Raw genomic sequence first — 13,779 nt, 5'->3', positions numbered from 1 at the left:
TTTTGTACATATAATGCATAACCTACCACCCATTCCATGATCAAGATCAAGAAACAATGAACTATGAATAAATAATAACAAACATTTCTCCACCATATGACATAAAATAGACCCCAGAAAATATTTTCCTCCGCCGGAAAATAAGGTCCTGGGCCCTAGATCTTTAAATTTTGATGGAATATACGTTTACATTAAAAAAAGAGGGAGAAAAAGTTGTTTGTCTTTACTTGGTTCTTGCTATTTGATTGTATAAATATTTTTTATTTAGGTACGGTGGGTGGATGGATGAAGATAGCTATTGGGGGTTTACTTTTTGTTTGGGTAGTTGGCCAATCCTCAAGGCATCAACCCATGTGGAGAGAGTTTAGAATATTACTTCTACTATTAAATTAAAACCTCCCGCATTGATGAACTAGTATGTATATACACCAATTCGGTTATTGTATTATTTCTTGCAATCATGGAATCTTTAGGAAATCATGGGACATGTTTCCCAATTTTAGATACATGTTTCATGAAACTTGATGACTTGTTCTCTTAGTGCTTGATCCACTAGCAAGTTTGGTTGGCCACCATGCTCGGAAGTTTACCTTTTGAATGCCTTTGATTTAGATAATTTTTTATTATCAAAAATAAAAATATTATATATTTAATAAAAATAGATAAAAATAAAAATTATTATGTTTGATTAGATATAATTTAAAAAATTATATTATTTATTATATTAATTGAAAATAAAAATATTTTAGTACTAAAAAAATTAATAAGTAGAAATAGAATTATAACAAAATCAATATTGTATTAATAATTTTTTAATACTTAAAATAAATATAGTAATCAAATTATGTTTTATATTATTTATTATATTATTATAATAAATAATTATTAAATTTTTTATTAATTAACAAAATAAAATAAATATTAAATATGATAATATGGATAATAAAAAATAAATTGGTAAAGTAGTATTTGACCATGGAAATCAAATGCCAGTAGTACAATATTAATCAAACCATGATGTGACTTCACAGAGAGCAAGATTTTAACATCTGGGATTTGCCCCATATTCTGAGATTGAGATAGGTGTTACAGATTTTTCTTGTTCACCTATTCTTTGGATATCTTAGAAAGATACATATACAGCACCCCACATGTTTTAAGCAAGAGAGACAAGATATAACACAAGTAATGTCACCATATGAAGCAAAATGGCTTGTAAAAGAGCATGTGGGAGGGCCCTAAGTTGATTGGATTGCCACATCTTCCTGCGATTCCATGCATGTCTACATCACCCAGGCATGGGTTACAACTACAAACCTGTTTTGATTGATTCAAATACCCAAAAGGAAAATTCTTTGAAATGTATGACTCCACTTCACCTTGGGCATTTAAACCCTGATATCTCCATGGGTGGTAATCAATGAACAAGGCTTAAATTCTGAATAAGCTTCGAGTCTACTTGCAAATTCTTACAAAAAGACCATTAAAAATTGGTTAAAACAGTTGAAACTTCAGAGGTAACACGTGAAGATATGATATCTAGAAACGCATGCAAAGTGAAATAACGCAGCACAAGATAGATACTTTCACGCCTCCCATAGGATTTGCTGCTTGTTTGGATGCCCATGCAGAAGATATAGCCAGAGATTTTATGCGCATCGATGCGCCGATTATACAGTCTTTGCATTGCATGCAGTGGCTGGACTCATTCTACATTTCTCATAGGGTGCATTATTCTATACTGTTTTTTATTTTTTAATTATTCAGAAACGACATCGACCCATCAGTGATCAGGCCTCTGTGTTTCTTGTATTTTTGTTCTCTTGTTCTTGTGCTATTCTTTGCTAATTTGTTGCTTTCTAATTGTCATTTCTTCCAATTCAAATATGATACAATGGTTATAAGTTTTTAAAATATATGATAAGTATTTTATGATATGATACAATTCAAGTGAAAAATAATATATATTTTAAAAAATGTTAAATTAATATGATATAATAAATGTATTATACGATATGATAATATATTGATATGAATTAATATATTTAAAAAAAAAACGATGTAGTAATTTTATATATAAAAACTATTAAAATTTCATAAGTGTTTGTGATATTTTACAAAATGATATTGTGTCAGTTAGAATTTTTTTATTATTTTATTTTTAAAAAATGTATTCTATAATATAATATAATATATGATATAAAAAATTAGATTTTTAATATACAATACAACACGTGATTTCGGATACTATGAATAATACCATAGCCTTTGGAACGCAAGCCTTTGAACCTAGGCATGGGCCTGAGCCTTACCCAATTTTGTTATTGGGCTTTACCAGACCCATTTCATGAACCCATGGGCCATAACCATAACTCGGCGTCTGTCGTAACAAAAATGAAACGACGTAGTTCATTTGCTAATTGTCCTTTTCCATTTCTATCACAAGCTTAATTGACTGCTGGTCTCAAATGAATGGCTGTAAGAAGTCCACAAAAGAGAGAACACCAAAAACCCAACTCTTAATTGCCTCTCTAAAGCCTCAATCTTCAAGGTATGAATTTCATTCCACTCAATTTACCGAGAAAATAATCGCTGAATTGTATGCCAAAAACACTAGGTACTGTCACCGTTTCTCTTGTGCATAACGTAGAAATTATATGAGAATTGGAAATTTACCATGACTTTTCAAGTAACATGTTTTGTTCTTCCTCAGTTTTGTATTTCATATCTGGGTTTTTCTGCCTATCTGTATATTGAGGTGTAGAAGATGCAAGCTTTAAGTGTGTGGCCATCAAAAGGTGGCTGTGATGTAATACCTCCGTTGTACTTAGAAGTTAGTTCTTCTAGATTTTTAGGTAGAAGAAGAAAGAAGTTTTGTGTTGTTGAGTCTGTTTGTGATGGCAGAAACACTGATTTCTTTTTAGTTTCTGCCAACTCAAGGTTTCGTTGTAGTGGGGTGCGTTTTAGGAGCATAAAATTTGATTCTATATGTGGCTTTTTATCTGGATTCTCTACTCTCAACCTGGCTATCTTTTGTGAGCCAAAGAAATTCTATTTTGGCATGCCAGTCATGTTGGCTTGGACAATGGAGGAACAAGAAATTGGAAGTGAACTCCTTACGGTTGATGGGTTGTCTGAGAAAACTGAGAGTGACAATGTTGATTATCGTAGCGTAGATATGGTTGGAAATAGTGATGGAAATGATGAAGAAAGGGAAGAAGTTGATATTAAGAGGGAGGGCAAAGTTGGGGAGCAGTTGAGTTCTAGGATTGATGTTAAGGCCTTGGCGCAGAGTTTGTGGCTTGCCAAAACAGCGGATGATGTAGAAGGGGTTCTAAAGGACATGGGTGATTTGCCTCCACAAGTATACTGTACTATGATTAGAGGTTTTGGCAAGGATAAAAAAATGGAGTGTGCAATAGCTCTGTTTGAGTGGCTGAAGAGAAAGAAGAAAGAAACAGGGGGTGCTACTGGACCTAACCTTTTTGTGTATAATAGCCTGTTGGGTGCAATGAAACAATGTCAACAATTTACGGAAATAGAGAGAGTTATGAAGGATATGGCTGAGGAAGGAATTGCTCCTAATATTGTGACTTATAATGCTTTGATGGCTATTTATATAGAGCAAACAGAAGCAACCAAGGCCCTTAATGTTCTCGAGGAGATTCAGCAGAAGGGCTTTACTCCATCTGCTGTATCCTATTCTCTGGCATTGTTGGCTTATCGAAGAATGGAAGATGGGATTGGAGCATTAAAGTTCTTTGTTGAATTTAGAGAGAAATATCTGAAAGGTGACGTAGGAAAAGATGGTGATGAAGATTGGGATTATGAGTTTGTTAAGCTTGAGAATTTCACCATTCGTATTTGTTACCAAGTGATGAGGCGTTGGCTTGTAAAGGATGAAAACCTGAGCACCAATGTGTTAAAACTTCTGACAGAAATGGACAATGCTGGGCTTCAGCCCGGTCAAGCTGAATATGAGCGCCTTGTTTGGGCTTGTACCCGTGATGAACATTATGTTGTTGCCAAAGAATTATATGCTAGGATTAGAGAAAGCTATGCTGAAATAAGCTTATCTGTCTGCAATCATCTGATTTGGTTGATGGGGAAGGCCAAGAAGTGGTGGGCAGCTTTGGAGATCTATGAGGATTTATTGGAAAAGGGACCAAAGCCAAATAACATGTCATACGAATTAATTGTCTCTCACTTTAACATATTACTTAGTGCAGCTAAGAAAAGAGGAATTTGGAGATGGGGTGTTAGGTTGCTCAACAAGATGGAAGAAAAAGGTCTTAAACCTGGAAGTAGGGAATGGAATGCAGTTCTTGTTGCATGTTCCAAGGCCTCTGAATGTTCTGCTGCTGTGCAGATATTTAAGAGAATGGTAGAAAATGGTGAAAAACCCACAATCATCTCCTATGGAGCATTGCTTAGTGCCCTTGAAAAAGGAAAACTCTATGATGAAGCCCTCCGGGTTTGGGAACATATGCTTAATGTCGGTGTGGAACCAAACCTTTATGCTTACACAATTATGGCTTCAGTTTTCAGTGCGCAAGGGAATTTTAATAAGGTTGAGCTAATATTTCGGGAGATGGATTCAACTGGTATCAAGCCAACAGTTGTCACATACAATGCAATTGTCAGTGCATGTGCACGCAATGGTATGAGCGGTGCGGCATATGAATGGTTTCATAGAATGAATGTTCAGAACATCTCACCAAATGAGATCACTTATGAAGTGCTGATCGAGGCTCTTGCAAAGGACGGTAGACCAAGGGTTGCGTTCGACTTGTATTTGAGGGCTCACAATGAGGGCCTTAACCTCTCCACAAAGGCTTACGATGCAGTTGTACAATCCTCTCTAGTCTATAGATCAACTATTGATTTGACTACTTTAGGACCTCGGCCACCAGACAAAAGGAAGAAAGTGGTAATTAGGAAGAATTTAACAGATTTCTGTCACTTTGCTGATGTTCCTAGGAGAAGTAAGCCGTTTGATAAAAATGAAATTTACTCCCCACAAACAGAAGGAAATCAATAGATATTTATCATGAATTTTTACATATTCTTTTTACATATCATTGTATATTCAGTTTGTAAGGACAACAGGAATGCTCTTGATTTCGCGGAACAATGCAGAAATTTAGCCTTTCTGGAGTATGATTCGTTTTTAAATTCACTTGATTACTAATTTCACGTACTAAATGGCTTTAAGGTTGAATCTTTTATTCTCTATTAATCTTTCCTTTGGACATTATGATATTTTGAGCCTAGCTAGGAATCAATGGGTATGAAAGACCAGAAGACCCTACTTCAAAGCTCATACAACTCATCCTATTGGTGATTTCAGACTCTAAACACAATTCAAAGTGGACCCAACTGCCCAGATGGGTAGTATATGGAATCCCTAAGGAAGAGAGGTTGGGTTTGAGACATGTCAAGATCATATCACTCTTGAATTATCTAATCTAGGGTTAGATTCGAGCTGAGCCAACTCGAGCTCGGCTAGGTCGAGCCCGAAACAAACCGGCCTTAGTCTAGTTCGAGCTCGAGCTACTCGTCAGATTTTCTAATTAAAATTTTTGATACAAAACGACGTCGTTTTGATCAATATGTATTAAAACAACGTCGTTTTGATAATGAAAAACGAGTCAAACTCAATTTGAGCCTGCTTTAGCCGAGTTCGGTCGAGTTTGAGCCAACTATATTTGAACGGAGCCGAGTTTGAGCTCGAGCTTGAGCTCAGTTTGGCTCGGTTCGAATCTAACCCTAATCTAATCAATGGTTGTGAGGCCAATCACTGAGATTTTATCTGTATGATATGGTTGGTTCAGTTTCGAAAAGATAACTGGCTTGAATAAGGTTTTTCCTTTTTAAACCCAACTGAAAGTAGACACAGGGAATGGATTCAATTATGCAGCCTACCACTGAACCATGAATATGCTACCTTTATGTTATCCGCAACAAATAGATAATGGCCATAGTCCACTAGGTTTCCAACGCTAGGATGTCTTATCCTCAATTGCTATTATTATTCTGTGAACTTTTGGAGCCGCGAAGTGCAGATCATCAGAGGATCACCAAGTGAACACCCGTATATTATAATAAGATTTGACGTTACAGGAGTGTCGCAGTTAGTATGAGAAAAAAATTATATGATCTCATCTCATGTTTGATATACACGGGTTTTTATTATTTACTATATACCAGATTATAGCATATTCCCAGAACGCTCATTCAAAGAATTCAAAAGTGACAAAGGCACCCAATAAAAACAGGATTCACTTGCTCTCATGTCAACCTGATGAAGCTGCAGCTAGCTGGCTGTCACATGCTTGCATGCAGCTTAGTTAATCAACAAGCCACCAATAATACTGAAGGATTATAATAAACTTGTCATTCTTTTACCAAAAGATTAGATTATTGCATCCAAGAATGAGTCAGCCTAGCAGTGCCAGCCACCATTCAAGAAAATGCGTGTCTAATTTGTTTGTTTAATTATATTTGCAGACCTTCTCCTTTATCATTAAATAATAACAAAATAAGAGATTTTATATATAAAAAATATAAATATAAATTTTTTTTTAATTTATTCAATATAATTGATTTGACCTTTAAAAAAAAGGATCTAACTCAAATGGGTTCTTTCTTAAAAAATTAACAATAACGTTACCTTCTCTGTCATGCCTAACTTCCTATTTTAATGGTGGGAATTCAGTCTCCTTGGGTGTTTGCTATTTCTCTTTTTTGGGGCCTTTGATTTCAAACCTTCCACCATTTTGAGCTGTATATAAATATATATCATGTCTTAATTTAACGTTATGGTATGTATTTATTAGTTCCCTGTAAACACAAATCACCTGATGGGACATTCATGGAAATAATTTTTTTTTATAATAGCTATATTATAATAATAATAATGCTACCAAATTGGTAATTTTATTTTTTATAAATAAATAATAAGAATTTTATGGTGAGAAGAAAATGAGAAAATTCTTTGCAAAGAGTGGGATGATTAAGCCGCAAATCCAAAACAATAAAATTATATATATATATATATATATATATATATTCAAAACAATAAATCCCTTTTTATATAATATAATATTTAAATATATATAATATATTATTATATGATTAAATAATTTAAATTTAAAAATAAAATAATATTTAATTATATAATGATATATTATTATATATTTAAATTATATATACAAATAATATTATTCAATTCAAAATCATTAACTTTGGGTGGACCTAACTGAAAAATCAATCCATTGACCATTATAAAATAAATATTATTGATTTTTTCTTTTACTTTTTGTTAACTCATAAATAAATAAATAAATATTTCATCAAATTAATTATTTTTTTTAATATTGAAACACAAATTGTATATTTTTTTGGTGCGACTCCATTTCTAGTTGTCCACCAACTTTAATCAAATCATATACATTTCTTTGGGATGGAGGGGAAAATAGTCAATAAATTCGTTGTAAATTTAAGAAAATGTGCATTGTTATGGATTTTTATTTTGAATATATAAATAAATATATATTTATATATATTATTTTATAATTAAATATTATTTAAAAAATATTTATGATATATATTTCAACTTATACCCTCAAAATAATTACGTGCAAATTTATTGTATGAAAAAACCTGCCTGGAATAATTCGGATTTTAAGAGATATTACCGAATAAAGCTTGTTGCTGACTGGACATTAGCAGTAACGATCATCATTTAATTTTAAGGCAACTGTTTCTCTTTCGTCCGCTTGCTTCAGCCTTCATCAACACACCGATCATTATCAGTTTCATCACGTCTTCAACTGTTCTTTCAACTGTCTTTCCTTCCATCCACAAACCCCGTATCATCTTTTTTCTGTTTTTAACCTTTTTTTAATTTAATTTCATCTTCAAACTTCAACGTTCAGTAAGTACTCTAAACCAGACAAGCAAGCAACCTTAGCTTTTGCTTTGTCTAGTTTTTTTCTTCATCATTTCTAGCCCAGTGACGGGAAGTTGTAGTTGCTGATTGGGTTTTTGTTTTGTTATTGTAGTAAGGATTCAAAGTGGAGGCTATTATTGATTTGTGTGGAGTGTGAGATAGATTCACTGTGTGAAGTTTGTGGAGATCTAAAGAGTTACGGAATCAATGGAGCCACCCCGAGGTTTTTGGGCTTCTTTATGGAGCTTTATTTGTTTTCTTCCTTACTTCTTCGGGTTGCTTCTTCTGGGTGTCATAAAGGGTTCGTGTTTCTTGACCTTTTTCCTTTAATTTTTCACTATTATATCTCTTGTTGTGGTAATTGTTTCTTAGTATCCATTTCTGTACTCAACTAGCTAAGTTATCTATCATGTGAAATGAATTATTTTCATCTAACACAGAGTGCTTTTGATGAGTCAGTGAATAAGATTTAATTTCGTTATACCTTTATATATTTTTGTAGATTATATGCATTTCTGTGAACTTGTAGTTTGGAATAGCCGTGGTCATCACATTAATAAAAATGATGAGAGATTCCCAAGCTTATATGCAACAAAATCTATGTCTTCTTAATGGTTTTTGAGCTATGTACTAGGGCAGGTAGAATAATTATGGATTATTAGTTATTTAATATACATATTTGTGAAGTCATTACAAATCAATTAGTAATAAAGCAGTTAGCTGCATGATTAATATTTCCTGACTTTGGTAGAGCACAGTCATTCTTATGTAACACACTGTTTTTGCAGGAATCATTTTCTTCCCATTTATATGCCTTATCATGACAACTGGAAACTCGGCTATCATATTGGGACTCTTGCCAGTACATGTTTTCTGGACTTACCATTCCATTTTGAGGTTTTTTCTTAATCCTCCTCTTTTCCATTTAGAATGTTAACTCTATCTAATTATATGCTCTCTCATTTTGTTAATTTCTCTGACAAGCAGATGTGAACGATTAGGGCCAGTTTTGAAGCTTGTTATCTGCATATGCATGCCAGTCTTGTTGGTTTTGTGGCCAGTAGTTGGCATTGTTGGAAGCATCATTGTGGGAGCACTTTATGGCTTTCTTTCACCAATTTTTGCCACTTTTGATGCTGTTGGAGAAGGGAAAGAAAATGATTTGTTCCACTGTTTTTATGTATGTCTTATATATCAAAACTCTGTTTCTGGTGTATATTATTTTTTCTTGTTGGTTTGGATGATAGCAACTTGATATCACTTTGCAGGATGGAACTTGGAGCACTGTAAAACACAGCTTCATTGTAGTCAGAGATTTTCGAGACGTTTGTTTCCATTCATACTTTTCAGTTATGGATGACCTGAAGCAGAAAAGGACAGATGGAAAATATTACGAGATAAGGTTTGCTGTTTATTCTTCTTGCCCAAAATTTCTTTCTTTAATCCATATTTCTTTTGTTAATGAAGTTGCAACAAGGAAATGGGTGTCAGTGTCACTGTTTATAATTCTAAGAAACTTGTATGATAACCATCAGCTATAAAATCAGTTCATTTAATCATTCATTTAAAATTTTTGGTTTTAGCTGACCTTTTTCATCAACTCTGTTCTAGATTGCTTGATATTCCTGGTGCTATCATAGCTGGGGTGCTCGGTGTACTGGTTGATGTTCCATTGATCTCAGTCATTGCCATATTCAAGAGCCCCTATATGCTCTTTAAGGGGTGGCATCAATTGTTTCATGACCTTATAGGTCGAGAAGGCCCATTTTTAGAGACTATATGTGTACCGTTTGCGGGTCTTGCCATTCTACTCTGGCCATTGGCTGTTGTTGGGGCAGTTTTAGGCTCCATTCTAGCTACCATCTTCCTTGGTGCTTATGCTGGGATAGTTGTTTATCAGGTTAGAATCTTTTGCCCGGTCAATTTTGAGTTTTCTTGCTTCTTATAGGTTTTACAAACAGAAATAGAGTTATAATTGCTATATATGTGGCATATGGAAACCCTTTCAGTGTAGCACTTGAAATGAACCAATACTGTTCGAAAATGATAAACCATTATACCACTTTTTTAACTCAATTAGGTTCCTTTTTTCCATTAAAAAAAATTCAATACTTCCCTTTTTATTCATATAATAGAAGTCTTTGCACGGTATACTTATGTTGAAGCCAATTGCAATCCATTTTGTTTCCCAGCAGCAATCAGAATATACTTCATTGATTACTATTATGCTTAACATTTCAATTGAGCTGATTCTTTCAATGGAGCTGAGTGGATTTAATTGCTAGCTGATTCTCCTGTTTCAATTGAGCTGAGTGGATTTAGTTGCTAGCCAATTCTCCTATTTCCATTGAGCCGAGTCGATTTAATTGCTAGCTGATTCTCCTATTTGAGCAATTTTTCTTTGTGCACATGTTCAAACTATGCACATCAGTGTTCATTGCATGCACGCCTCCTATCCCATTCCTTATTTTGTTATGATATTTGGTAACAATGCCAGAGACCTTGAATTTATCTAAGATATGAAGATTTTGATTTATAGCATAGATTGCTGGTGAAATGTAATTTGATTATGTAGCCTTTGCTATTCAGGAGTCCTCTTTTTGGTTTGGTCTCTGCTATATTGTTGCTTCCTTGTCCATTTATGATGAGTACAGCAATGACATTCTTGGCATGCGTGAAGGATCCTGCTTTCCTAGGTTCAATTCAAAACTCTAGTAACTTATAGTTTTAACTTAGGTTCACACTGTGTGATAGAGTTTGATTTATTTACAATGCTGACAGGCCCCGGTACCAAAAGAAGACACAGCTGTCACGGACCAGTTCTCACAGAACTTCTTTCTCAAAGTCCAATTCCTTCAAATATCCTCCCTCTCGCTCTGGTTCATTCAAGCCTCCGACTGAATTTAAGCCATTTGAGGTATGTTGCATCTGACCTGGCCTAAAGGAACTGCCTATAGTTTGAACAAATTCAGCATAATAATTTTATGGATTCAATAATGGTTGGACTTAACCCTGTCTAATTTGTATACTTCCATGTTATATCTTGTGGTTCTGGGTTGAATTGAATATTTGTTTTGTTAATCTTGTAGCTGTTTGAGGCCTTACTGAAGGAGTGTAAACAACATGGGGAAATCATGATTGTCAAAGGACTAATAACCGGTAAAGACATTGAAGATGCCAAATCTAATAATGGCAGTAGAGTGGTTAGGATTGGCTTGCTAGCTTATTGCCTTTTTAAGGGACTTGTGCACTCTGCAAAAGCCAACTCATCTGGAATATTGATAGGTGAGTGAATATTTTCCTTTTGTCTTGCGCCTAGGCATTCTCTTCTGTATGCTGAGTATATATAAACAGGACACTTATTTAAGATCCTTAAATGGAAGTTTTGGACTCTCCTTGTGATGAAGTTCTGTTCTGTTCATATTGACAAACGTCTAATATTTCTTGTTCTTACATCTCTGATGCAGCTGACAGTGTTTCTGAGATAACTACCACAAACAGACCAAAAGATGCTTTCTTTGATTGGTTTCTTAACCCCTTTCTGATAATGAAGGATCAGATTAGAGCGGAAAACCTTTCAGAGGAAGAAGAGGACTACCTAGGAAAATTAGTTCTGTTGTGTGGTGATATTGCAAGGTTGAAAAACTCAAATAGTTACTCACCACCTGAATCTGAGCGTAAACGAGCTGAACTTGATGCATTAGCAAGAAGGTAATGATGAAAAATGTTTTGCTATAACCATTTTACATTTCTGTAGATTTCTTCTCGTTTAAATTCCCTTTGCTCTTATATCTGTTTCTTTATTTACCTCTTTAATTTTACCATGAAGGCTGATAGGACTCACCAAATCTATCTCAAGATATCCAACTTTTCGCCGTCATTTTGAGAGTCTCATAGAGACCCTATCAGAATATCTTGCCAAGAAGAATAGTGACTGTAAATCAACTGATAGACCTCAGAAAATACAAAGATCCAAGAGTGCATTTGCCCAGATCCAGAAATCATTTCAAAGGATAACAAGCAACAACAGATCTGATCAAGGGTCAACAACTCTTAGGGATGTCGACATCTTATGATGGGGACGCTACTGTAGGGTCAATAGCATTCTCATCTTTATATTCTCTTTGCTGCACATATAAGCAGAAAAATTCATTTTTAGAATGATCCTGTTCATCTGTCATCTTCTTATGGTAGCTGGCACTGGGGGAGAAAGAACACAAATGTGCACGATGAATGAAATATAACAAGTTCCCGCCACTGTCAAAATTGCCTTCGTATGTAGAGCTTCTGGCGTTAAATATCATGGTAACTGTAAATTCAACATTTTTTGAGCCATTATACCCACATGAGCTGACAAATAAATTAGCTTTGTATTGGTCTGTTTGATTGTAAACTGTGTTTTATACTCCAACCGATGTTGTCATTTCATCCTCTTCAGCCTGATACAATAAAGCTGGTTGATACTTAAATCTCTTTGCTGTAGCATGACAGTTGAATTGGTGCCATTTATTGCAGTCGGATTAGATCTTTGCTAATACAAATTGTAAGCTTAGCATTCTTCATAATCTCTCAGAAACAGCATCTTGGATAAGCATGCCAAAGTAGACTAGAACAGGAAGGAAAATGAAGTTGAATTTCATATCATTAGTTCAGCGGGAATTTGTTTGATAAAAAAGCTGATTGGTCAAGCCCATGACCCAGGATTATAGCAAACATGTAGTAGCTCAACCGTCGCCTCCCACTACTCCCATGTCCACCCTCCAATTTAAAATAACTGACTCTCGGCAGCTCCTTATAAAAACAAAAACCCATGTGTAAAAACAACTTATTCACTGCAACAGTATATCTACTTTTGTTTTTGTTCACAGCAAGAGCGTACAAAGTTACCAATCATGGCTCATTTCTGCATCAACTCTGTCAATGTAATGTTTCTCTTGCTTACCATCTTCTCTTCTCTTCATTACCTCTCATCTTCCCTCGAGTTTCAAGTCGGCGGCACCGAAGGCTGGGTTGTCCCTCCTGCCAATGACACCAAAGTTTACAATGTCTGGGCCTCAGAGAACAGATTTCAAGTTGGTGACATTATCTGTGAGTAAAACAAACATAAGACTCATTTACACTGACAAGAATCAAAACGTTAACGTTTTTTATTTTTTCCTCTTGTTGTGTGTTTTCCCATGCCTAGTTTTCAAGTACAAGAAGGACTCAGTCATGGAAGTGACAGAGAAAGAGTACAATAAGTGCAACTCAACACGTCCCAAGTTCTTCTCAAACACTGGCGACTCAGCCTTCAGGCTTGACCACTCGGGGTCATTCTACTTCATAAGTGGAGTATCCGGGCACTGTGAAAAGGGACAAAAGATGATCGTAAAGGTCATTTCGCCTGAGGACTCTATTCCAAGTGACCACAAATCTTCTACAGTCCCAGGTCCTGGCGTTTCAAAACAAGCCATTGTTCTTCACCTTGTTTACGTTTATGTTGCTTCTTATCTCTTCTAGTCCATCAAGCTTCCTGTGTTTGTGAATTGTGAATTTCCTTTTTCTTGTTATCCCGAAGTTTTTCTGTTTAGTATTAGTTGTTTTGGGCGTATATTTTTGTTTTTGGGTTTTTTAATATTTGGTAATGTTATTTGGTTGATAACCATGCGAAAAGTTCAGATTTTCAGATGCTATTTGTGTTGATATTGTCTTTGTTTGAGGGACCTTTTTGGATTCCTAATCTTACGATGGATGAGTGCTTGAGAAGATCTAGTTTTGATGTGGAAAACGAGAATTGTAGGAAGAGGGCATTAGAAATAGGAGTTGGAGGTTCTCCATCATTATTT

General features: G+C 34.9%; 3 protein-coding genes across 4 annotated transcripts; all 3 read left to right on the top strand.

The window, feature by feature from the left end:
* Positions 1-2,436: 2,436 nt before the first annotated feature.
* LOC123224111 (protein LOW PHOTOSYNTHETIC EFFICIENCY 1, chloroplastic-like) lies at positions 2,437-5,160 on the top strand. Its single transcript, XM_044647640.1, has one exon. The coding sequence runs from the start codon at positions 2,768-2,770 to the stop codon at positions 5,039-5,041; it is 2,274 nt and encodes a 757-aa protein (XP_044503575.1). The 5' UTR covers positions 2,437-2,767; the 3' UTR covers positions 5,042-5,160.
* Positions 5,161-7,779: 2,619 nt separating this feature from the next.
* Positions 7,780-12,423, top strand: LOC123224139 (uncharacterized membrane protein At3g27390-like). Of its 2 annotated transcripts, none has more exons than XM_044647692.1 (11): positions 7,780-7,939; positions 8,071-8,255; positions 8,743-8,851; positions 8,942-9,134; positions 9,223-9,356; positions 9,566-9,854; positions 10,544-10,650; positions 10,736-10,871; positions 11,044-11,239; positions 11,422-11,665; positions 11,784-12,423. In XM_044647692.1, the coding sequence occupies exons 2-11, from the start codon at positions 8,162-8,164 to the stop codon at positions 12,028-12,030; spliced, it is 1,749 nt and encodes a 582-aa protein (XP_044503627.1). In that variant the 5' UTR covers positions 7,780-7,939; positions 8,071-8,161; the 3' UTR covers positions 12,031-12,423. The 2 variants fall into 2 exon arrangements, with proteins under 2 accessions (XP_044503627.1, XP_044503626.1); XM_044647691.1 differs by having other exon boundaries at positions 8,067-8,255.
* Positions 12,424-12,840: 417 nt separating this feature from the next.
* Positions 12,841-13,666, top strand: LOC123224140 (early nodulin-like protein 1). Its single transcript, XM_044647693.1, has 2 exons — positions 12,841-13,042; positions 13,140-13,666. The coding sequence occupies exons 1-2, from the start codon at positions 12,847-12,849 to the stop codon at positions 13,451-13,453; spliced, it is 510 nt and encodes a 169-aa protein (XP_044503628.1). The 5' UTR covers positions 12,841-12,846; the 3' UTR covers positions 13,454-13,666.
* The last annotated feature ends 113 nt before the right edge of the window (positions 13,667-13,779 follow it).

Source organism: Mangifera indica, chromosome 8 (genome assembly GCF_011075055.1).
Source record: "Mangifera indica cultivar Alphonso chromosome 8, CATAS_Mindica_2.1, whole genome shotgun sequence".
In the NCBI taxonomy this organism is placed as follows: domain Eukaryota; kingdom Viridiplantae; phylum Streptophyta; class Magnoliopsida; order Sapindales; family Anacardiaceae; genus Mangifera; species Mangifera indica.
Note: the sequence above shows the minus strand (reverse complement) of the source record. Positions and strands in the feature narration are given on the sequence as shown.